Source organism: Diadema antillarum, unplaced genomic scaffold (assembly GCF_040938485.1).
Source record: "Diadema antillarum isolate AM-2024a unplaced genomic scaffold, OU_Dant_1.0 seq00000636_RagTag, whole genome shotgun sequence".
Taxonomy (NCBI): domain Eukaryota; kingdom Metazoa; phylum Echinodermata; class Echinoidea; order Diadematoida; family Diadematidae; genus Diadema; species Diadema antillarum.
This window is the reverse complement of record NW_027271553.1, coordinates 218,322-245,924: the sequence shown is the minus strand read 5'-3', so window position 1 is coordinate 245,924 and position 27,603 is coordinate 218,322. Positions and strand designations below refer to the sequence as shown.

General features: G+C 39.2%; 1 protein-coding gene across 1 annotated transcript; it reads right to left on the bottom strand.

Moving 5' to 3' along the window:
- On the bottom strand, nt 1-27,354 carry LOC139736317 (tRNA selenocysteine 1-associated protein 1-like). The gene is given in 10 exon segments (XM_071647044.1): nt 1-392; nt 1,884-1,911; nt 5,426-5,627; nt 8,883-9,030; nt 13,458-13,558; nt 15,755-15,797; nt 15,800-15,845; nt 16,682-16,781; nt 18,156-18,253; nt 27,272-27,354. Coding segments are annotated over 10 exon segments (945 nt in total). The 5' UTR covers nt 27,311-27,354; the 3' UTR covers nt 1-252.
- Between the last annotated feature and the right edge of the window lie 249 nt (nt 27,355-27,603).

Sequence of the window (27,603 nt, the reverse complement as noted above, 5' to 3'; positions counted from 1 at the left end):
TTCCCATCCCACTCTAATGGCTTGTTAAGAGGCTGTGTATACCCCCTCTAGTCTCCACGTCATGGGATTAAAGTAAAAGCAAGCAAAGCAATTTCATTTATTTACATCATACAATGTGGTTGACATGTGCTTAGAGCACATGAGACCATCTAAGCTGACACACAAGTAATCAATAACAACATCATCCATTTGGCTGGAAAAGAAAAATGTCAGTGTCAGTGTCAGTGTGCTGACTGATGCAAGCTGCAGCATCTATTTACAAATCTGCTCGATAGTGGCCGTGTATGAAGTGACTGGCTGCCACCTTGACTCAGCCAACTTCTGGTAGAAATCTTGATTGGCTTGGATGAAGGCTAGGTTTGTGGCAACCATGTTGACAGGTGTACTGTGTTCTGTGCGTAGGAAGAGGAGACAGGCAAAATGATGAAATTAGGTTACAAATACATTACTACATTGTATATATACAAAAAGAGAAAAATGTGTCTTTTGTGAGGCTGTAGGATACTGAGTCATCAACATGTATTTCAGAGTTTCCACACAGTCCCACAAGACATTTGTACGTGTATGAGATCATTGTTTATTATGAACATGTTGCACACCATAAATCTAATTTCATCACATCTCTTCTTCACACAATTTTCATAGTACAACGAATTTGGTATGTACATGTATACAGCAAAGGCCATGTCACAACCCAAACTAGAACCAAATCTACCTGTCTAATTGAGAGAGTTCCTTTACAGGATCCCCTTTATGTATGCTACAAATGTCTTTCCATCATCTTTCTATCACAAACCAGCAGATGTTAAGAAATAATTCTGGCACAAATAGGCATGGCAGATGTGGAGTTTCTGTTCAAATCTTTCATGAGGTCTTGCAATGACAGTTGGCAACCTACAATAACAGGGACATAATGTGAGTCCTCATAGCAGCTAACTTGGTGAAAGAACAATAAAACACATGTACTGAAAAACAAAAAACAAACAAACACGCATACAAGTATACCACTGCCTAGAAAGGTCACAATTCATTTGGATTCTAAAAACTCAAGGGCTCCTGGAACTCTGATGGAAACTTTATCACATAACAATAAAATACATACTTAATAAAAAGTCTCCCATGTAATTGCTGAGGGAATTTACCCTTTACCTGGATTCTAAATCAAGAGCTCCTGGAATTATGAGGAAAACTTTATCAAGTAATAATCACCAAAAATATATACACAAAGCCATAATTATTATTAAAACAAAAATGAAATTTGTAATATTCATTGAAGGAAAAGTTTGTTAGTACCTTTCAGGGACACAGTACTTACACATTTTGCCTTGTGCTCTGGTTAAATATTACGAACAAAGTATCCATCACAGCCTGTGGTGGAAACTAAATTCATTTTGTTCAGCTGAAATTTTGTATGATGATTGTGCAATGTGTTACCTGTGCCATTTAAAAATAGAATGCTTTTAACTGGCGAAGCCAACAACCACACTGCATCTTGGACATACAGTAATTCAGCTAGTGTAGTATAATTACAATGCATCAAATTCAGATTTTAAGAGGTAATTGTGGCTGTGCAGGCAGCCAACTTTTAACAGGCCCTACGAAAACAGCCGAGATGGCCAAATATATCCAATAAAAGATTTCAAATTCTAGATTTATAAATTCATACTGTTTGCTCAGTGTACATGTTTACAAGCATAAACATGAAAGGTTTCATAGAGGTCTGCATCCATAAGACCCCAGGGCAATATACATGATTATGTTCCAAGTGTCTCTTATGTTTTCAACTAATGAGGTTCTGCCATGCACGTCATTCAGAGGTACTCCAGAACTAAAATGTCAAAAAGTCAGCCATGTAGAATCACTTACAGGAAGGATTCACTTACCTTCTAGAGCCTCATCATCCTCTTCCTGCTGTTGAAATGAAGAGGGAAAGAGACAAAGACAATCATCTCTACAATCTCATTGCCTATTACAGGCTTTGTAAGTAAGCCTCATCAACAGAATCTCATGAGATTCCATACAGATATTGATGGAAAGCAACCTAGCTATTTCCTGTACAAATATTTCAGCAATCCACTTACAAAACAACCAAAAAGTTATTACAAGAATTTGAGCAGGGTGCAATGCACATCATTTTTAACCATCCCTGTTTCTGTGGTCCCATTAAATGTATCCATAATAATCATTAGATAGACAAACTTTCTCCAGACAGACTTGGAATTTCTCTTGTGGGCATTTGTCTAGACAAGTGGGCAATTCAAGTTTGTTTTCTCAGGTTAGGAGGTGGCATGATCATTTCTGTGATGTTATGAACTCGTAAAATGTTTTTACTTCTGGAAATATCCGCTCACGTGATCCTCATACAAAGGATGACATACAAAAAAAGATGGAAAGAAAGAAAAGGGAAAAAAATCCCACATGTTAAGAATATGAAAGGAAATGCACACAAAGGATGCTTAATGCAAATACCACTGAGAGTTTACCTTTAAAATATTACCCTTAAATTGCTTTATCACAGGATCAATGGATTGGACCAATGATATAACTGCACATTCATTGGATCATTGGGTTAGACAAACGATATAACCTCGCACATTCATTGGCTCATTGCATTAAACCAATGATACACACAGTAACTGTACATTCTTGCTGCCCACAAATATCTCAGATACAATATCTGTGTGTAGGCCCTATTTCCAAGTATTGACATCGGTGAACTCAGATTAGTCATACATTGTGTATCAAAAAAAAAGAAAAAGAAAAAGGTAATCCAACTTTGGAGGTTACTATTTTATAATTGTCAGCTATGGAGAGTGCAAAGTTGGTTGTGAGGAAAGAAGAAGTCTTCCTCTTTCCATTGGTACCTAATTATGTTGACAAATGTTATGCATGACTGAGCACATGAACTTTAAAGACAACAATGACAATGTGTACTTCTTCCAAGTTTGCGTGTTATTGTGAAGGAACAATGCATGTCTCACTGCACGGATGAGCTCTGTCAATGAAACTGGTCAAATCATCAGGCCAGCCTGCACGACTGCAGGTTTCGTGTTTAAGGTTTTTTCTAACATTTTATGGTTCATAACCTTCAACATGGCCCTGTTGTCAATAGCTTGGTCCTTCCCATAAAGGCCAAACCACTACCCACTTTTCAAGACATGGTTTGCTCCTGCAAGAGATGTGTTGAATATGAACATCTGAGAAAAATGGACTGTGTGGGTTGGCCTCTTGTGGGAGTGACAAGTTATCAGACAGGTGGCCATGTTAAAGGTTACGGACCATAAAATGTTAGGAGAAACCCTAAACACAAACTCTTAACATAAACCTGCATTCATACAGGCTGGCCTTCTTGGCCACTTTCATTGACAAATCTCATCCATGCAATGAGACTTGCATTGCTCCTTTACAATACAGTACTCTCCGCGTAATCGGGTATCGCTTAAACGGGTACTCCGTTTAATAGGGTAGTTATGTCAGAGTCAGTTCCAATGCACATTAAAATTACCTGATAATCGGGTTGCCTCTCCGCATAAATGGGTAAATAATATTCTTCTAATCTAATTTTTACCCACATTCTATCGCAGATATAACACTTTAAGGATTCATGCATGTCAAATTTTCCACGGCTAATCGCATTCTCTGCTTAATTTGCTAAGAAGACCGACCATTTTGGGAGTAATTAAACATGAAAACACATGTACACGTACCGACTTGTCACACGAAAACGAACATTACACATGTAGCTTGGCACTCACAATTGCATAGACAGACAGGAGTTGCACACACTTGCGCTCCTCCCTTGCTCCGCAACAACATTCATCATACGAGAAGTTTAAAACGAAAATCAGGCCATGTACCAGCTCCATGCATAATCTTGCTTTTCCCCAGTCACTTCTCAAATTAACCCGACGTTCTACGTGACTAGTGCATGCAAAGAGACGTGTTCATTTCGGAAAACGCCTGCGTGTTAACGAGGAGTCTATACGTCAAACGACAAAGTTTTCTGAATAAATATTTGTCCATAAATAGGCCTAGAGTGTAAATTAGTGCTCGTGACTGAGCAAGTGTAAGGTATGTATAATGTGCCGTGCAAGCACGCGTGTTAAGCATACAGTGGTGTTTGGTGCAGTGTACAACGCATGTAAATACACAATGTGTGTGTCAATTGTGAATGAGACGTGATCTTCTGTTAATCGGGTACTCCGCTTAATCGGGTAAGAAACGCTCTGCCCGAGCCTACCCGATTATGCGGAGAGTACTGTAACAAGCAAACTTGGAAAAAATGCAATTTGCCATTGTTGTCTTTAAAGTTCATGTGCTCAGTCGTGCATAACATTTGTCAAACCTAATCAGGTACCAATAGAAAGAGGAAGAGTTCTTCTTTCCTCACAACCAACATGCTCTTCATACCTGACAAGTATGAAATAGTAGCCCTCCAAAGTTGGATTACCTTTTTTTAATATGCACTGAAGTTCATAAATCAGTGAAAACTGGTAGTTTGCTATTACATATACTTCTGGTTGGCTGAGAATAATGTTTCTGTCTTTAGAATCATCAAAGCTTTTAAAATCATGAAGAGTCTGCACATCTCTTGTAGCATCCAACAAACAAAATAACCCTGCCAAAATAGAAACTGGTTTGGAAAGAATTAGATGTTAAATTTCTTGACCATCAACTGGGATGCCTCTGTCTTCCAGCACAAATTACAAATACAACCAGTTTTCTACTACAGAATTAAATGGATATGCTTTGTTTTAGACACCTATCACAAAATGACAAGATGACTAGATGTCAAGCCAAACATTATGTCTGACCTTCAATTATATTTTGTCATGTACTGCCCCCAGCCCCCAGTTGGGGCATGGTGCCCATTTGATGGAATTGAGATTCTATCCCCCTAGGGATGCTACCTGCCAAGTTTGGTGAAAAATTGTTTTAGGGTTTTCAAGAAAAAGACAAAAATTTACAATTTCGGGCCAAATTTAGCATCCATACCATGAAAATAAAAATTTACCAGAGGGCTCTTACTATGAGTAGGTTCTGAGGGGTCACCTCTCTAAAGTTGGTGCGTTTATCCACTGTGTAACGGTAATGTCACTAAGCGACCTGACTATTGGGAAATTAAGCTTTTTTGATGACCTCTATCACCCCCTATGACATTTTGGCCCTTGAAATCATGACCCCGGGATTTTAATCTTTCCTTTCTTACCTAATTATGAACACACCCTATAAATTTTGTGAAAATTCGTCCATCTGGTCTCGAGTTGTCTTGCACAAATCAAAAAGCAGACAGAAAAGCATAAGGAAAACAAAAACATCTGCCACCTGCGGTAAGTTTCACCTGATGGCAAAAGTAACAAAAAATCTTGTTCTCAAACTAACAAAAAAAAAATGTCAAAGATAAGATTTTGGAGGAAACTCTTACTTTACGTGATTGCTGATTGCTCTTGTCATCTTGGTTCTGAGTAGAAGGGTACTGGTTGTACTGCTGCCCATGTGTTTGGCCATAAGGCTCTGTGCCTTGCTGGTATGGATACTGGCCAGGGTAACCCTGTTGCTGAGCACCCACTGCAGCTGTTGAGCCGGATGAAAGGGATGCTGTGCCTGCACCATACTCTCTTATTTCCCTTTATAGACATATATACGAATCAAATCAAATTATCTTACCATAGACATAAATGAAGCATTTAATTCAGCTTTAATACAGCTGAGGAATCATCAATTGCAAAAATAACATCACACATGCCCAGTTTTGCAAGTCACAGTACTCATGACCCTCTCCTCAGAATAATATAATGTCCAACAATGCTCTTGATGTAGTCTACAGCTGACACATCACAGTTCATTGAATGCTAGCTCTCACAAAATGTACCCAGATACTGTCACCCCCTAGAAAAGCAACAAGATTTCAAGGTACAATTTGTAAAGAAATATTCAAGAGAGACATTTTAGCCCATAGATATTAGGATAAGAATTTCATTTATGAATTGGCACTGAAGAAAACTGACATTGATAGAAGAAACTCTAATCTTTCTATTAAAGCTGCTTTCCTGGGCAGCATAATGCAAATAAACATGAATTTAGGCCACAAATGCACATTTTTGTCGACATTTAGGAAACTGGTATACCAGGTTAATGTAAGGAACGGGTTACGTACCTATCAGTACGTACGTATCAATGGGGTCTAGAAAGGGATCTTGAAGAGTAACATGATACCACAACAATGTTCTACACTGATACATAGAGAAAGCAAGAGAGTGTACAATGATTACAGGGTCTCAAAGGCTGTGAGAATGGAAGGGTTAAAAGGAGGAAGATGAACAACAAAAAAAAAAAACTAGAAATGTCGCTTTGGCGACTGGTATGCCTCCGCCATAATGCATGATTTTCCCAATAGGTCTAGATAGTACATGTGGACAATGTGTGATTACATTTTCACAAAATTGGCAAAATATTGAAATGACAAGTTTGTCACAAATGTAATGAATGTTCACCTTCCTGGACCTAGGTTTAATTGGATGAATAGGAGAGCATGTATCTAGGACTTTAACTTGACTTTGACCCATTCATACATTTAGGCATTGAGTAATTTTCAAGGTACAGGTGTGGAGAAAAAGTGCAATTTCTGAATTGAATAGTAAATTGTTACCATTTTCATCTGGCCCTTGACCCTAAAATTCACAAGATAATCACTTTCAGGTAGAACATGCATAATATGTACTAAGTTTTAAGATAACTTGAGCCACTTCCGAGATATGGAGGAAAAAGTTAGTTCAGCACTTTCACTTGATCTTTGACCTTTCGACCTTTGAGGTAAAAAAAGATTCCAGAGAATTTCTATTAGGTTACACATGCATACACCAAGTGTAAAAAAAAAAATAACCCTGCTGGCACTGCATAAATATGAGGGAAATAGTAAAATTTTGAAGTGTTGCACTTGACCTTTGACCCCTGACCTTTGACCCCATGAACCCTACATTCTCTAGATAATCACTTCCAGTCAGTACATGTATATACTATGTTCCAGAAAGATACCTTGAACAATTTTCCAAGGTACGGAGAAAAAAAAGAAGTTTTAATATTTTTACTTGACCTTTTGACCTTTGACCTTTGACCTCATGACCCAAACTTTCACCACAGAATCTTAATTGGGTAACACATGTATACACTAAGTTTCAAGAAAATATCTTCAGGCATTCAATAGATGTGGTGGCAATAGTGAAATTTTATGTATTTGACCCCGACCTTTTGACCTTTGACCTTTGACCTCATGACCCAAACTTTCACCAGAGAATCTTAATTGGGTAATACATGTATACACTAGTTTCAAGAAAATATCTTCAGGCATTCAATAGATATGGTGGAAATAGTGAAATTTTATGTATTTGACCTTGACCTTTTGACCTTTGACCTTGAGCGTGTGCACCCAAAAGTTGATAGGCACAACTTCACCCCCTAATACACATACATGCCAAGTTTCATTAGGATACCTCAACAGGTTTTGATAGTTACCTTGTCCACAAAATTCATTACGGACGGACGGACAACCCGAAAACATAATGCCTCCGGCACCACTTCGTGGCGGAGGCATAAAAAAAAAGAAAAAAAAAACCAAGAATGAAAAAATCTTAACCCTAAAAGGGCCGGGGGGGGGGGGGGGGGGGGGGGGGGCAGAATCCACCTCCCCCCTCGATGTTCGGGCTATAATTCTGTAACTCGAGAAGGCCTCGTCTTTCTTTTTTCAAGGCTCATGCAACTTTTGAGACCAAATTTGCAATGTCTGCGCGCACTTTTTCGAAGCCATGCCCATTTTTGTAACGGCATGTTGCTCCACAAAATGGGCAGAATTTTGTGATTTTGTGTTTATTTCCTAAAGAACACAGTGCTCTGTCATGAAAGTCATAAAAACCTGATTATCTTTACAATTAGTCACTTTCATTTATCAATTTTATGCTACGGTAGAAAAGTGGTCAGTGACAATTTCCAATAAAAAAGAAAGAAAAAACAAAAACTGAAAAACATAAAATTACACAAGAAATTCCAAAAACAATAAAATACATAAGAATTGAAATGATTCGGACTAAGATTACCGTAGACACTAGCATCTAAATCATCCACTAAAATTCATGAGAATGAAGTCATATGTATTGTGATGCATTGTGTGAATTTTCATAAGTAATTGTTCTACAAAACATATCATTGCTACGGAGTCTATGTAGGCAGTATTTTCCACCCCATAAGGCAGACAATCTTGGCACAAAAGAGAAAAAAAGAGCGAACTTTGATAGTGATTTTCTCTGTATTTTGTTGTCAAGAAATTCCCATGCACGCCACATTCGATTTGAAGTATCTCTGGATATAATTGTAAAGCCACTAAGCGCATCTTTTCATAAGCTATACATCAAATTAAAGCTTAGAGACTGAACTAACTAGATATCTTGTTAACATAAAATTTGAAGAATCCGACTTATGGCTGCTTTGGACTTGACGCATCACATATATGTCCTCCACTCGAACTGGCTCGAGCCTCACTTGGGTAATGGAGCTGACATAGGGATTCCTATGGATGGTCAAAGGACACTGGAATATGAAGTCAAGTGCCTACAACTCAAGTCAAAGCTTCATCTCAGTCAGGACTGAAGAACCCAAGATGATGACAAGTGAAACTGGCCACAAATCATTCACTCAAACAATGCCAGTACAAAGTCATCAGGCCTACAAAATATGAGTAAAACACTTTAAACTTTACACCCTTCTTATGCTTCACATGTCCTTGTCAACTCAGGAGCACGTAAGTGCAATATCAGAGTAAGGTTTGCCTGTAGAACAGCATACATACTCTATGTAGTGAGCTTATATAATCTTATGACACTTGAACTGACCTTTTAGGCATGGCTTTGTCCACCTTGAGGGTGACACCAAGAGGACCAACAGCTCCATTCATTTGCAAGATGGCAGCCTCCTGGTCCATTTCCGTGTAAAACCGCACAAAGCCAAACCCCTTTGACTTCTGATTGTCATCCCTGACAACTGGATAATTTCATCAAGTTTGTCATGATATTTATAGGGAGGGGGAAGAAGAAAAAAAGAATAAAAGCACATTGTAAAACAAAAGATTAAACATTGCTACTAGCCAGTTTGGAATTAGAGTGGCAAAATTTAAACAACAGCTAAACTTGTCAATGGAAGATGTTTGCTACCTATGACTAATCAGACATTCATACCAAAACTGATGAACTGTTTATCCCACACCTTAAGGAATGAATAAGGAATGATTCTCCCATGAACAAACTTGAAACAACAGTCATCAATGTATGGACTCCTCATTGTATTAACTTACTTCAATCACTTCTGGTTCTAGAGAAAATCGGTAAAGATTCCTTACAAGGGGGGTTGGGACTCCTGCCCCCCCCCCCCCCCCCCCCCCCCCCCAGGTGGGGAATGGTGCCCTTTTGATGGAATTAAGATTCTGTCCCCCTAGGGACGCTACCTGCCAAGTTTGGTGAAAAATTTGTGATGGGGTTATCAAGAAAAAGATGAAAACTGACAATTTAGGTCCAAATTCAGGCCCCCTAGGGCCCCCAGGTTGGGCATGGTGCCTATTTGATGGGATTGAGACTCTTTCCCCCCAAGGGATTCTACCTGCCAAGTTTGGTGAAAATTCACAATGGCATTTTAAAGAAAACTAGAAATATCACTTAAGGTGATTAATACCCCGCCCCGTGACGACAGTCTTACCCAAGGAATGATCTTTCCTTGATCTTCTGCCATTTAAATGCCGTTACCATGGCAACGCAGCTTCCGACACGTCCGAAAAATATGTCTTGCACATCTTCCCACCAAGACTATTGTGTGTGCCACATTTCATAAGCTTTTGTCAAAAACTGAGGAAGTAGTTCAATCCACAAGATCTTTCCTTGATCTTCCGCCATTAATATGCCGTTACCATGGCAACGCAGCTTCCGACACGTCCAAAAAATATGTCTTGCACATCTTCCCACCAAGACTATTGTGTGTGCCACATTTCATAAGCTTTTGTCAAAAACTGAGGAAGTAGTTCAATCCACAAGATCTTTCCTTGATCTTCCGCCATTAATATGCCGTTACCATGGCAACGCAGCTTCCGACACGTCCAAAAAATATGTCTTGCACATCTTCCCACCAAGACCAATGTGTGTGCCACATTTCATGAGCTTCAGTCGAATACAGAGGAAGTAGTTCAATCCGCAAGATCTTTCCTTGATCTTCTGCCATTTATATGCCGTTACCATGGCAACGCAGCTTCCGACACGTCCGAAAAATATGTCTTCCACATCTTCCCACCAAGATCAAGGTGTGTGCCACATTTCATAAGCTTTGGTCAAAAAACTGAGGAAGTAGTTAAATCCGCAAGATCTTTCCTTGATCTTCTGCCATTAATATGCCGTTACCATGGCAACGTACTTTCGGGTACTGTCGAAAAATGCGCCTTGCACATCTACAACCAAAGGCACACATCTGTACCAAGTTTCATAGAAATTGGGCAAAAACTGAGGAAGTAGTTTGCAACACAAAATTTTCCATCATTTTGGCTCATAATATGTGAGCTGTTACCATGGCAACATACTTTTTGTCACTGTCAAGAAATGTGTCATGCTGACCTATATCCTAAGACAAACATTCAATATGAATTCCATGAAAATTGGAAGAACACTGATGAAGCAGTTTTGCCATGAACCATTTTGCCCTATATTTTACCAATAACGTGCCGTTACCATGGCAACGCACTTTTTGCCACTGCGGAAATATGTGTCTTGCACATTAACATATTCAGATGAACATCTGTACCTAATTTCATAAAAATTGATCAAAAACTGTGGGAGGAGTTCGCGACGCAAGATTTGTACCCATTTTTGCCCATAATATGCCGTTACCATGGCAACGTACTTTTGGGTACTGTCAAAAAATACGTCTTGCACATCTACAACCCAAGGCACACATCTGTGCCAAGTTTTATGGGAATCGGTTGAAAACTGAGGAAGTAGTTCGCAACGCAAGATTTGCAACGGACCGACCGCCCGACCGCCCGCCCGACCGCCCGCCCGACCGCCCGCCCGACCGCCCGACCGACCGCCCGACCGCCCGACCGTCCGCTGATTCCTATATACCCCCTTCAAACTTCGTTTGGCGGGGGTATAAAGACGAAAATGTACAATTCGGGTCCCATTAGGACCATTCCCTACCCCCTTCCCTTGGGTCCAAAAGGGGACACCCCTGATTCTGCCATGAACAAACTTGAAACTACAGTCATCAATGTACTAACTCATAGTATTAACTTAGTTCTATCACTTCTGGTTCTAGAGAAGAAGATTTTTTTAAATTCCTTAATTTTGGGGGATTTGGGCTCTTCTGGGGGCCCCCCAGGTGGGGTATGGTGCCCACTTGAATAAATTGAGATCCTATCCCCCTAGGGATACTACCTGCCAAGTTTGGTAAAAATCGGTCAAGGGGTTCTCAAGAAGAAGATGAAAATGTAAAAAGTTTACGGAGGACTGACGCCGGACGAAGCGCGATCGCAATAGCTCAATTGAGCCTTTGGCTTAGGTGAGCTAAAAACTAATGTGTAAAAAGTTTACTGACAAAGCATGACAGGCATGCACAACAGATGCAAACCCAAAAGAAACAACTCATTTAATAAATATGTCTCAGGTGAGCTAAAAATAAGATAATGACTTCTGACATTGTTTTTTCTTGTGTGTGTGAAAGCACAAACTTTCAGTACCAAAAAACCCCCCACATAAATATTATACAACATACAGTTGTATATATATGGGCCATGATGCGAGAAAAGGGCCCTTAGGGCATTAAATACTGAAAATGAGTTTTCACTTCCACATTGTAGAAGGAACTCTGACATATTTAGATATGCAAACCTTTTTCTGAAATTCCACTCCTCAATGGCCATGTTTTGTTTAAATCCTGCCACTTTTTGATGTATCTATGCATGTGCGCGCAGTTAGCTAGTTGATCTTTTTTTTTTTTGCGCGTATTGCTTTGTCAAACTTCCGTGCCATTTTCTGGTGTTTGTGCGCAGCGGCGCTAAGGGCCCTTTTCTCGCGTCATGGCCCACATATTTATATATATATCAGGTCCGTGAAGCGTGAAAAGGGCCCCTAGGGCATAAAATACTGAAAATGAGTTTTAATTGTAGAATGAACTTTGATGTATTTAGATATACAAACAGTTTTCTGAAATTCCACTCCTAAATGGCCAAATGATGACATGAAAAAAAAGCATGTTTGATCCAAATTCTACCTCTTTTTGATGCATCTATGCATGCGCGCGCAGCTAGCTAGATGATCTTAGTTTGCACATGGGTAATTCCATGAAGTTGGGGCAGTGTCCATGTAGCATCGTGATATTTGAAAAATACATTTCAGCATAACTCAATATTAATTATGCTATACATTTATTGTTTGTAGGCTTTACATCTGCATTGAGGCCACATATTTTCCAGGAAATTTTGTGCCATTCAGACTCAATTTTGATGAAGTTATAAAACAATATGTAACGGCGTCCTGTAGCATCGTGACGTGTCCATGTAGCATCATGAAATTTTAAAATTGGTCCTAAGAGACAAATTATAGCAATTAGCTTGACCAAAATTTGATGCAATATGCATATTTACTAAATTAGTCAGATAGCTAAATATCTCAAATTTCCTGTACACAGTTTTAATTTTAAAAGAAAATTACAAAATGTATCACGATGCTATGCGGTGTCCTTTTTTGTGACATTTGGTGGACACCGTGTAGCATAGTGACACATTGTGTAATTTTCTTGTAAAAGTAAAACTGTGGAAAGGAGAGTTAAGATATTTACAAGTTTTTGTAGCTATCTGACTAATCTAGTAATTATGCATATTATATCAAATTTTGGTCAAGCTAATTGCATTAATTTGTCTTTTAGGACCAGATTTTAACTATCACGATATTACATGGACACGTCATGACGCTACAGGACACCGTTACATTTTTTTTTTATAACTTCATCAAAATTGAGTCTGAATGGCACAAAATTTCCAGGAAAATGTATGGTCTCAATACAAATGTAAAGCCTATAAAGAATATATGTATAGCATAATTAGTATTGAGTTATGCTAAAATGTCACACTTTGTGCCCCAACTTCACGGAATTACCCACGTATTGGTTTGTCAATTATCCACTCTGTTTTATGGCATTTGTGCGCGACAGCGCCAAGGGCTCTTTCTTGCGTCAAGTCTCATTACTTCAAGACATATTATAGTCATAACACAACAAGGGGTTATCCTGGGTCATCAAATACTAAATGAACTTGTGTCTAATCAATGGACACATTACTGAATTATGACTGCTAACAATATGTTGATGTGTCTCTAAAATTAGGATATTATTCCACACAAGACAACAGAATTGTTGCACTTTGTGCCAATACTCACTTTTTGCTTCTTTGATTGATTTATAGTGACGGAACACAGAAAGCAGCTCTTCGTCAGTTGTAGATGTAGACAGGTTTCCAACATAGACAGAATACTCTCGTCTAAATGATGAATATGAGAGTAGAGACATTTTGGATGTAGAATCTTTGATTTCCTTCTGGCACATGAGCAAAGATTTTTCTTCTGTAGTTTTCTCATTCTTATAATCTGACACAATCATTCCTTGCTCAGAAAGACTACTGAGCTTTTCTTAAAGACCATAGTTCAAAAAAGAATATGCTGCTCGATTGAGTGTGGTTTTGAATGTAAATTCAAAAGAACATTCAAGTATCAAGTGAATTCAGAATTTGCAGGAATTTTACCTGTGTTTTCTCCTCAAAAACAAGGAAGAAAAAACTAGAACTATCACTGAAGGTGATTAATACCCCCGCCCCTAGTGTTGCCTTATAGTATGTGATGTCATGAGGGCAATGACGTTAATACCAAGTTTGTGCACTTGTTGAATTAAAAACAGTATAATTTTAGTTTACTGTACAATTACAGAGTTGACACTGAGTTCCACAAGGTTTGGGTAAAAAGTGTGGTTACCATGCCAATGCATTTTCTGATACAAACGCAAGGGACATTTTGCATAACTACACTTAAAGACCACCATACACACCAAATTTGACCTTCATATAGCCTGAATGGTTTATTTTGATACAAAAATGAGTGGTTACCATGGCAATACATTTTCCTTAAACTAACACATCGGTGTCTTGCAAAACTACACTTCTAGATCATGATACAATCGTACATACTAAATTTGACTTTAATTGCTTGAATGATGGACAAGTTATTCAATCTGCAAGGTTTTGGTAAAATTGTGGTTACCATGGCAATGGTTTGTGTGACAAACACAAAAATTATGTGTTCCACATCTATACCTCAGGGCCATAATGCCTACCAAATTTGGTTTCAATTGCTCGAAAACTGTGGAAGAAGTTCACTCCACAGGATTTAAAAAAAAACATGCGGTTACCACGGCAATTGATGCATTGTCCGATACAAATACAAAGGACATTTTGCAAAACTACACTGAAAGAGCATCATACACACCAAATTTCACCTTCATAGATTAAATGGTTCAATATGATACAAAAATGAGTGGTTACCATGGCAACACATTTTTCTTACATTAACATATTGGTGTCTTGCATAACTACACCTCCCGATCATCATACATACTAAATTTGACCTTAATTGCTTGAATGATGTGGAAGTTATTCAATCCAAGTTACCATGGCAATGCTTTGTCCGATACAAATTCAAAGGACATTTTGCAAAACTACACTGAAAGAGCACCATACACACCAAATTTCACCTTCATAGATTAAATGGTTCAATTTGATACAAAAATGAGTGGTTACCATGGCAACATATTTTTCTTACATTAACATATTGGTGTCTTGCATAACTACACCTCCCGATCATCATACATACTAAATGTGACCTTAATTGCTTGAATGATGTAGAAGTTATTCAATCCACAAGGTTTTTGTAAAATTATGGTTACCATGGCAATGCTTTGTGCAACAAACACAAAAAGTATGTGTTCCACATCTATGCCTCAAGGCCATGCCTAACAAATTTGATTTCAATTGCTTCAAAACTGTAGAAGTTGTTCACTCCACAAGATTCGAAGGAAACATGCTGTTACCATGGCAACTCTTTGTCAAGTACAAAAACAAAGAGTGTCTTGCATAACTGCACCTATGTAGATCATCATAGATACCAATTTTGAAATTGATTGCTTAAATACTATGGAAGTTTTTTCAATCCACAAGGTTTTGGTAAAATTATGGTTACCATGGCAACGCATTGTCCGACAAACACAAAAAAAACATGTCTTGCACATCTATACCTTAATATCATCATTTACAATAAGTATCATTTAAATTGCTTCAAAACTGTAGAGGGAGTTTGCGACGCAAGATTTGCAAAAGACCGCCCGACCCGACCCGCCCGACCAACATCACGGTGATTCCTATTACCCCCTTCACACTATGTGTGGCGGGGGTGTAAAAAATCCCGGGATAAATACTAGTGTGGCTATGCAAAACTACATTTCACCTAAGTGATACATGATTTTTATGGAAACTGTCGGCTCATTTGTCTCTTTTAGGCACCACATTCTCTTCAAGTCAAAAATCATCCCCTCAAAGCAAAATTTGAAGCAACACCAACTTCTTTTTGAGTTAAAAATTCAAGCTCCCCAACCCCCCTTGGTGCAGAAGTGATGGACGGGAAGTACTCACCCATATGGTGATGGTGTGGAGCCTGCATCTGCTTGCATTTGAGTTGAGCGGCATTGTGATCACGTAATGAATAGTTAAGCTTGAACCGTTTCTGTAACAAAATACAAAACACATGCACACACACACACACACATAGAGAACATAAGGAGATTACAATGTATGAGGCAAATGTTCGTACAAGGTAAATGCTCATTAAGAGAAACACAACACCAAAGACTTTCTGGCAACAGGGCATGTGTAGGGAAGGCACAGGGGCAGATCTAGTTTTATGCCAGGAGGTGGGGGGGGGGGGGGGGTAAGCCCGACGAACCCTCCCTGTACATTCGCCACTGAGGGAAAAGAATTCATGAAACATGCAAGATGTGACCAATGAAATCTTCATCAGACTACGAGTAATTATCCATATTTGGAAAGCATGATGGTTGATTTTTTTAAAGGATTTGTAAGCAGTAATGCTATCTGACCGACTATACAAGGTTGGTATCAACAATATGTTTTAATTTCAATAACAGAATCCATCAGTCATCTAATTAAGCTGCGTTCTACTGCTCTACCCTTGTTTATATGCGATTACTATGTGAAACAGATCAGGAAATCCTACAACCTCTGATGGTATGACATGGGAAGATCTAATCTTGTCATCATGTAAAGATATTCATACCAAAGGAGCACATTTCATTCTGTGCATCCACCAAAAACAGAAACAACAAATACCATCTCTCATTTGTTGAAAAATGATTAAATACACAATGGAATATCATCAACAATTTTCAAAATTGAAATCAGATGCATACACAGTAGCCTCTATTAAAGTGTGGTTACCATTTATGAAGGCAATGATACAATGAATTTGAAGGGGAGTAGTTACAAGTTTGTCTCACTGGCATTATTTCAATTTCTTTTGAAGAAGATGACATGTTTACTTACAGCTGGGTAATTGGGGAGTGGGAGACCATTGAGTCTCCTGAGAGCCAAATTCACTGCTTCCTTTGATGTCAGCTCAACAAAACAGTAGTTCCTGTTCTGCCTATAAAACAAGTTAAGAAAAAAGCAAGAGAGAAATCTTCATTCATGCTATTGATGATACAAACTATTGCTATGGCATTGCATCCAAAAACATGAATAATGAATTAGTATGTTGTAACCATATGCACTCTACACCAGTCCACTAACCTCTGCCTAACAGAAAAGTAAAAACAAACAAACAAATAAACAAACAAACAAACAAACAAACAAACAACGAAACAAGTACAAAACTAGCCATTATGCAAGCCAGACAAACCTACTAGAAATGTAATGATGGGAAACTTTTACACCAATGCCATTCATTAAGGGAATAGTCAGATTGCATGACTGTATATCTCGTATTCACTACCAATCTGGATCCTAACTCTAGTGCAAATCAGAGATTAAATCTCATACTGTAAAAGTGGAAATTTTAGTGCATTTCGTGCAACCACACAATAGCGCGAAAATAAAAACAAGCAAATATTTTTGCTTGCCATATGTTCCGGTACTTGGTGTCTTGATTCCGCTGAATTAAAAACATTGCGAAACTCTTCTTAACTGGCTAAGTACGAAAAATTAGTCACTGCGAAAATATCCACTTTTACAGTATTGGGTAGATTGCAGACTTAATGTTTGTGCTTGCTGATAAGATCAAGTACATGTCACATTCATTAGAATATATACTAGTACTCAATATTCAATTTTGAGAGAACACCTAAACCAAACAGTTACTGCAATATTGATCTTGTATAGATTTCTTGTTAGATAAAGTCAGCACTTTCTTGGCTGCATGCATTCATTCATCTCTGCAAATGTAGAAAACAGGAAGAGGAGTGCAGAACTTCCACAGCAATTGGAAGGAAGCTCCTGTGAAATGACTGAAGTGAACAATGGTTATTTTTCATGGGCAGCTATCATAAATAATCTTGTCCACATTCTTGTTTATTTTTTTTCTCTGACATACAAACCTACCTACAACATCCTCAGAACAAGTTGAGTTTTGATTAATGTGAGTCCCCTACAGAGTGATTGGACCCTGATAAGCCAGCAGTCACAGGCTACCACTGTTATGATTCTTTTCTGAATGACCTAGACAAACTATAAGGAAAGTGTTGGATATGGACTTGGGACTAAAATTCATTGCAGAATTGATGTATGCTAATGACAATATAAACATTCTTTGATATGATTGCTCAATGCTCATACAAAAGACGAGCTGAGCTCCATTTAGTAACCTACTAATCGTCATCTGAAATGATTGAGTTCAGATCAATTTGCACATTCCATTTCCAGTGTTCTGAGGGTGATTCTATAGTAAGAAATACCATCCTGCTAGCAACAAGGAATTGTACATAGTGTGGTTTGGAAGCTGTAATGTCGGTAACACCCTCACCCTGTCTTGTGGTCCTTGAGAAGCTTGACAGCCATGACATGCTCTCCCATCATACTGAAGGCCTCGTTGATGACTCGTTCATCCATGTAGGCATCAATCTGGATAGAGGAATAAGAATGCACAATGTGATCTTTTTTTTTGGGGGGGGGGAGGGCACATAAAACATGTGATAAAATATGAAAAATAAGAATGGCTCCACCATTTCACATGACTCTCCCAATAGTTCTAGAGTCTTGACAATGTGAGAGGACAGTATCCCATGGTTGGCCTTCAAAACATGCATAATTGACACACTCGCCTTAAATGTCTACTTTCCTTGAATTAGGCATCATTTGGATAGATGGCTAAATTGTTTAATAGAGCACATACAGTACATGTATCCAGGAATTTGAGCATTTTCACTTGATCTTTGACCATATGAGACCCACATTTTTTCATAAAATCACTAACTCGAAACATCCAGTTTTAATGACAATACTTTGAGATATTCTAATAGGAAATACTGTAACTTTCTAAACTATTCACTTGACCTTTGACAGCATGACCAAAATCTTTCAATACAGAATCATTGTGCAGTAGTGCATGTGTCCTAGTTTGATTTAGCCCTACCAGGTACCAGATGCCATGTGACACTTCTGTACAGTGACAAGGCTGTGTATATACATTGTAGTCAGGTCGCTTAACATCAAATTTTGAGATTACTGTTACACGGCGGATAAAAGCACCAAATTTGGAGAGATGACCCATCAGGACCTACTCGTTGATATTTGAGGAGGAGCCCTCTGTAAAATTTTTATTTTCATGGTATAAATGCTGAATTCTTTTTTGCAGAAAATTTCGCGGGCATGAAACTTTTACAAATTTCGAGAGGAGCTAACATTCGCGGAAGAAAAATGTGCACTATTCTTAACAGTGCATTTAATGCCAGTGGCAATTCATGGAAGTTTCATGCTGCTAAAAAGACTGTCGCCTCCAATTCGCGAAAATTTCATTTCGCGAAAATAAAACTGAATCTATGTATCTGAGGAGGTAAAGTAACAAAAGAGAGGTTTAGATTTGTTGCATTTTTAAAATTTTTCATGGAACTAGAAAACATGAATCTCAATCTTAAATTCCGTGATCAACAAAGGATACGAAACATGTAGGTGGTTGAATTAATTACTGATTTATGAACAGAAAATGCTGTTTAGGTGTCACAGTGTGATGTACTATTGCCAGTTCAGGATTACATGTACATGTATACATAAAACATAGACCTGATATAAAAGGGGCTGCAGAACGTTTTCTACTAGGGATCTTTAGATTTTAGATGTGCGGACGTTCAAAGGGAAAAAAACATGGTCTGAGCATGCGCAGAAGCGTGGGTCAACTTGACCCGTGCTTCTGCGCATGCTCAGACCATGTTTTTTTCCCTCTGAACGTCCGCGCGTCTCTAAAATCCAAAGCTCCCTACTATTGGGGGAGGGGGGCCGCAACCATTGAGGGGATGTTCAAGGGTCAGTGATCTCTCCCCCCCCCCCCAACATTAGAAAACGTTCCAAGCCCCTTTGATGTTACTACTATACGTTACTAAACTGGAAACAGTAGGGGCCTTCATCACACTGTGACACCTCAACAGCATTTTCTCTTCATAAATCGGTAATTAATTCAACCACCTCCATGTTTCAAATGCTTTGTTGGTCATGAAATTAAAGATTGGGTTCATGTCATCCAATTCCATGAAAAATGAAAGAAGTACAACAAATGTGAACCTCTTTTTTGTTATTTTACCTCCTCAGATACATAAATACAGTGTTATTTTCACGACATGAAATTTTCCCGAATTGGAGGCGACATTCTTTTTCGCAGCATGTAACTTCCGCAAATTGTCACTGGCATTAAATGCATTGTTAAGCATCGCACATATTTTGCTTAGACTGCCAATATTAGCTCCCCAAGAAATTTGCGAAAGTTTAACGCCCGCGAAATTTTCTGGAAAATGAAATTCAGCATTTATACCATGAAAATAAAAATGTTACAGAGGTCTCCTACAAAAATAGCAATGAGTAGGTCCTGAGGGGTCATCTCTCCAAATTTGGTGCTTTTATCCACCTTGTAACGGTAATTTTGCTAAGCGACCTGAAGTGTATGCATTAACTATTGCATCTCCGAGGTATGGCTTTGTTTGTAAGAAATTATGTGTATCATTAGCCTGACCAGACGCTGTGCGAAGCACGGTGTCAGACGTTCTGTGATACACCAATCTACTAAAGACCCTAAAACACAGCCACACAACAACAAAACTGTTAAAAATTTCTTATCACATTACGAATCACTGAAGTGAATTGAAATGCTTGGACTATGAGCATGGTATATAGTGAGCCCTCTTGCAACTGAGCAAAAAGTCCAATCTTAACCCGGAATGCTGTGATCATCGCTGGGCGATTAGAAAAAAAATCTTTCCCAGCTTTGAACCAGGCAAATTGCGCTGCTAGAGTTTGTACGCCCACACGGTCGACAGTGCCCCCTTTGCCCACCATTTTGCAGAGCTGCACCGACATTTCGAATCATTTCTGTGATTTCTATGATTTCTGCGGCGTATACAATTAAAAAAGGCTTCACTTTTGGTAAGTTGTGATATCTGTACATGTAGGCCTATGTCAATATCGATAGCTAAAGACGGAAGCTAAATAGATAAAATTTTCATTTTACATAGTCTGAGTAACAAATATGGTGTAGTAAATTCAGAATAGTGTCTGGGCCAAGAATTTAAAGATTACGTGGCCTCCAGTCGGTACAGCCCTGTTGCGACACTTGTGTAAAGCAGCAGGGCTGTGCATAGCTGATAGTAAGTACATATATCATAAAAGTAAGCCTTTTGCTGGTAAAATATGAAATTTAGGTTCTATACTACAGGTGCGAAAATTTGTTTCTTTTTCACCGTACAGAGATAGCATTCTTTTGAATCAGGGCGATCCCACAGTATAACTGTGTTAAGGAGCTCCCTGGGGCAGGGTTAGTATTTTATAGGTCATGAATAGATAGAACGATCCGTCTGTCCGGAGGAGTCTTTGTTGTATTTTTTTGACGTTATCGCTCTCCTCCAGAGGGAATCAGTGAAGCCAGACTCAGTCTCTGCGGAACATATCCCTGACGACCAGATACAGACTGATCTTTCAGTCAAGGTCATGAAAGGAGCCTACAGCTGTAGCTACATGTACAGTTGTAAAAAAAAAAAATATATATATATATATACATTGTATATAGACTAGCGCTAGGTGTTCTAGATCTATATAGAGTAAAAGTCCTGGTTTGCGGCCGCATAAGGGTTTTTCCACTCTGAAACGCAAACGTGCTAATTGCTTTAACCCAAGTTACAGTTGTATATCATGTAGCGGTTGACCACTTACCAGTTTACAATATTGAGAAAATCGCAAGACTAATGTTCATCGCGATAGAAAAAAAAGACCACGGCCGCGATCCGGTACAGCGTCCGCCGGTTCGCGACTGTGGTAGTTCGGTTCGTGGCCTGATGAACAATTCCTATGCGATACCCGCGTGCTCCGCGATCTGCTGAACGGCTTCATTTTGGCTCGCGAACGTTGCGTAAGCGCCAAGTCCTATTGCGAAAGCACATGAAAAGGGCTCGCGCGCTTGCACTGACTGCGAACAGGCATGGCGGTGTTATTGTTGTCTTTCTCATGTTTTTCCTATTTTTTCTATCGTAACATCCACTTCCGGAAAAAAAGGGCGGCCCATATCGGCTCGCGAAAGTTCTATTTCTATGTGAGGACATGTATTCAAAATCCACAAACATCGGGAAAATGACAAAATATCCTATTTCTTAGACCCTTGATCCTTAACTGTGATGCTAAGAAGTACCGAAAATGAAGTTTTTGATGCGAGATGTCATCATTTAAGTGAGAAAATTTCATTTTTGTTGGAGATTTTTTCCATGTTATCGGCTGATTTTTGTAGAATGACAGTATGTTTAATAGTGAATGTGTGGTATACATGTATAAAGTGCGTGGCTGGGTTCAGCGTTATAATAATACCAAATATGCTGTAGTGGCCGCAAACCGCAACAATTACTCTAATGTTAGGCCTATAACGTTCGAACGCGCATCTATAAGTTTAATAATAATTTTGAAGTAATTTTATGAAGTTTATTTTTTGAGAAATCAATTATATGTAAAATAATGATTTAAATTACGTAAATTTAGATGAAGGCGCAAATATTCATATCTGAATGACGAGCCTCAAACACAACAACAACGACAACAACAATAGGGGTTGACACTACTCTACACAACTCAGACACAACATAAAATTTACAGGACTCTCACAGCTCCAAAGCTCCAATATTATGGCATCTCAGGTGATACACTAAACTGGATAATGGCATTCCTCTCAGACAGAACACAGTGTGTGGTTGTTGATGGTTCTAAGTCATCATGGCAGAACGTCCCATCTGGAGTCCCCCAAGGCTCAGTCATTGGTCCGACTCTCTTCCTCATTTTCATAAATGACATCCAAGAAAACATCAAGTCTTCACTTCGGCTGTTTGCAGATGACTGTGTCATCTACAAAGAAATATTGTCTGATGATGACCATCACATTCTGCAGCAAGATCTCCTGCAGCTGTCATCCTGGTCTACTACATGGCAAATGAAGTTTAATGTTGAAAAATGTGCTGTCCTCTCCATCACATGTAAACGCACTCCTCACACCTACACGTACCGTCTTGGCAAAGATGTAATACCTAGGGCCAAAGAATACAAATACCTAGGAGGGACAGTGACTACAGACCTGCGATGGAATCAACATTGCCAGAACATCAGGAATAAGGCAAGTCGTACACTTGGCCTCGTTCGCAGAACTCTGTCACCATGCTCTAAAGAGGTTAAATCCAGAGCCTACACTGCGTTAGTCCGTCCTGAACTGGAGTACGCTTCAGAGGCATGGAACCCTCACACTGTCACAGCTGTTAACTTACTCGAGCAGGTACAAAGATCAGCGGCTCGGTTCGTTTACTGTGACTACAGGAGAACAACATCCTCCTCAACCTTGGTTTCAGGCCTAGGATGGGACAGCCTCCATTCTCGCTGGCTCCTCTCTCAGTGCTCTCTTTTCCATCGATTACATCATCAACTCGTTTGCATGCCTTTTCCTCACGGAATCATACCAGCAACCTACTTCGGAAGACATGACCACCCAGCCAAATATGTCATACCCAAAGCTACAATAGACGCATTCAAATTTGCAACTTTCCCAAGGTCAATTCGACTATGGAATAATTTACCAGGATCTGTGGTACTCACTCCAAACCCAGCCACGTTCAGAGAGGTTGCGCTGCCCTTCATCAACAAGATGCAACCTCCTGCTGGGTCCCACATGCTGTAAAAAGGGACCAATGTTTTTACTTGCACAGACACTCTCACTTTTATTGTACATAAGAGAGACACACACAACCTTGTCACTTTGGCACCTCCACTGGCACATGACACGATTTGCATCCAGGTATAGCTTCCTTGGAGCTGCGAATGGGATTACTGCAACAAGTAAAGGAGGCCATGTCTCAAAAAGTTGAATTTAGGCCTACACACAAAAGGTCGAGTCTACATCATGGTCTCCAGGATATTTCAAGAAGCTTCAAACCAAGTGTGAAGCTGTCTATGAAGAAAGGGAAAGAGAAACTAGTGTGAAGTGTGAAAGACCAGGTCAAGTTAACTGCGACCAGCAGCCCCAACGTACAACGTACAGTGTTGGGGAGCCTGCGCCGTTTTGGCATTGAGATTTTAATGTTGTACCAAACGGGTGCCGTTCCGGTGCTGTATTTCCCTAATTTTTCAACAAAAACTACTAGGAATACTTATGTGATCCTGGGAATGAGATGGAAATTGCCCCCCCCCCCCCATTTTTTCAATTACTTACCTTAAAGGGTTATAACACATGCTTGCTACACACTTTGATAAGAGGCATCCCTCCCAGATTACATAACCCCTCCCTATTAGAGAATGGAAGAGTCTAAGGAGTTTGGGTGAGGAGAGGCAGTGGCAGGCAGTGACAGCAGCCTTTGTGCCGTTCCATGCATAGATGCTGCTACCACAACCAACGACTTGTTTCTCCTCATTCTTTCATCATTCTAGGCAAGTCTCTTCTCATTATGATTTCATATATTTGTAATGTTATTGCAATAAGGAATGTTATTCATTTAACATTGAAATGTGTATTCTTGGGAATACACTGACATATGTTTATTCAAGGATAAGATTTACTTTGAGAGAACACTTCAGTCAGAAAGCATTGTATGGCATAGTAACTATGTGGGTATATGTATTATTGAGTTTGAGTGTTGCTACTATGCTAATTCTGATTTACCAGTGATGAATGAATATGTATCTGGGGGTGGTTTGTTGCACATGAGATATATACATTCTGAATATGTAAATTGTATATAATTTGTACATGGTTTTTGAGGATGTCTAGTTTGTAGTTAATGTATAGAGACCTAGAAGCAAGTTTTGGATGTGAATGTACATTGCACCCTGCAATACAGGTGTAGACATACCATAGGGCACTGGCTTGAGAACTGGTCCTTTGTTTCATGCCTAGATGCAGCATTTAGAGTACCAGTACATTTATTACGCTGCCCATGGATGGGGTCTAGGCTATTGTTCTGTGTGAGAGACTGAATAGATGCAGTCACTGACTAGGCAGAGATTAAGAGTTTTATGGTCAGTAGATGGGACTGCCAACCTGTGTAGCTAGTCTGAATTATTCAGACCCGCTACAAGTGAGGAAATATTTAACTACTATGCATGTATATAATTTGTATGTCATTTGTGTCTTTATCTGTAAGGATCTTCAGGCACGTTATGTAGATATGTTATTGATGTTAATTCACAGAAGCATATAGGAGTAGGTTTTGTTAGTAGGGATACATTGATAGAAAGAAAGACTAGAGTGTACATATAGCTGTGTGGTCTGCGTCATAGACTATCAAGGGGACAGGAAGTGCTGTATGTTAGTACAGTCTCCAGCGAGATGTTGTCCCTCCAGCTCACAGAGAAGAGCAAACTTACAGGTAGGAGGATAAGGGAAGTTTGATGTCTACATGAAGGCAAGGGCCGTGGTGCTCTTTGTTAAGAAAAGAGTTTATAGACTTCCTCCCTCCGTTTATGCTTGCTGGCTCTGTACTAGTGAGTGAGTTATTGTAGAAATTTCTTCTTCTTCTTCTTCCGGGTGAAGTACTGACCTCTGGAAAGAGTATTTTCGTACTTTGTGCAGTGCTGAAACTAGTGTGCCACGCTGCATTGTTTGATGCTTTTTTTTGTTGTTACAATTGATGTAATATACACTATAAAAAGTAAAAAGTGCTCTTTGTGCAAGTAAAATTAGCTCCTCTTCCAACTAGATTTATCTGAAGAAAGAGTATCAAGCAGAAAAGTTAGTTATTCTCAATGTTCCCTTTATGGGAAAAATGTTTAGATGAACTAGTTAGGAGAAATATTGTTTAATGGTTGTGGAATAAATATAATTGTTTGAATCATAGTTTAGCTTCATACTTTAGTATGAAGACTCATACTAAAGGGGTAATATCATTGGGAATTATTATATGGGAAGACTGTTTGTTTAGGCAAACTATACAATTAATATTTAGAATTATCTCACTCATGTAAGGAAAAGGCCAGATTTGAACAGATGTGAGACTTGTATTGTAATGAGAATTCAGCACAGGCGGGAATCACTAGTTATTTGTATAAAGAAGATATTAGAATATATTATGAATATATCATTGATGAAAAGAGAAGGAGAATAAAATCAGATAAGAGTTTGTTAGAATTACAGTCATTGACATTAAAATATACTGATTATTGATTACGAGTGTCAGTAAGCTCATGTACTACGTGGAAACACTGTTTATGACAGATTTGGATACAGTTACATTGAGCTCTTGTGAAGTTATGTGTTAAACTGAGGACTGATTATTATTGTTTGTTACACATTGATTGCTCTGAAGTGTTTGTCGATACTTAATTGTCTGATTGTGACTTTTTCTGAGAGCAATAAATGTGCCATTCCATGCATAGATGCTGCTACCACAACCAACGACTTGTTTCTCCTCATTCTTTCATCATTCTAGCCCCTATACCCTTTTAGGGGTGTTACACTTACATGGGTCGATTAAACCTAAATGATTCACATCGGCGACTGTTTGATGCATTTCATTGCTTATGATGCAGAAAATGCTGTCTTATAAGGCAAATTATTGAAATATCTTCAGCTCACCGATGCTCACTAAAACTCACAATCACTTGCACATGCGCACAGCATGCATTCAGTCGGTCCATTGACAGCTGTATCGCTCGCTACATGATGCATATTCATTTCACCTTATATGCACCGTGCGATGATGCATTATTCATATCCTTGAGCATCCGTAACGGTGACGTCACTGTTCACACATGCGTAGATGCGTACAAATGGATATACACGTTCAAAATAGCAGCAAAGCTCTCCACTAGGGCAGGCCGCTTACTCCTAAAAAATGTGGAAAATTTTGCAGTTTCCAGATAAATTGGTGAGAAGAAACAACTTAACAAGGCAATGGGGTAGTGTATATTTCATTTTTTATTGTCACTGTGTTTATGATAGAAATTTAGCCATGGTTTATTTATCAATAGAGAGTTGTTCGTGATTCTCACTTGAACGAAACTGCTAGGTAGCCGCCAGGACCCCGCCGCAGAGCGGCGGGTCTCCGGGGCTAAGGTCAAGTGTGAAGCTGTGAGCCTGCGCCTGTGTATGAAGAAAGGGAAAGTGCCATGAGGTGGTATAAAGCTTTCATTAATGGTAATTCAAATACTTTTAATTCGATCTAGGTCTAGGCCTAGATCTGTATATGACATTCGATGAGATATGGACTTGACTAGACTCTAGCCCGACCAGACGCTGTAAGTAACAGCGACTGGGCTGTGTATAGTTAGGACCCACCCTTAGGACTTGACAGGAATATTCACGCATGGGACTGAACAACGCTCCCTGCTTCTCCATTTTAGTCTCCTGCGCACTCTGCGCTGCTACCTGCGGCGATAACGACACGACAAAGACACTAGAACCTAGTCCAAAATACTCACATCACCCATCCACAACGATGAAGCACCTCTTCCTGACATTTTCTCCTCTTTCCCCCTCGATATGGACTGAAAGTTAAAAGGGCTTTGCTATTGCTTAGGCTAATACGTACGGGCGCAAATGAACAGATAACAGAGCATGCACCTCGTTGCTTTACACAGTCATGTGTATTAACAACACATGCAGCAATCGATCGGATCGGCGCGCGTGTGTTTTGTATTTAGTGCTGCGTGCGCGTGTTCTAGCACTTTAGGGCTCACACGGGTAAATAATTCCCCATAGAGACGTGTCTTAAAATTCAAATTTCAAAAAATTCTGTAAAATAGCTGGGAGA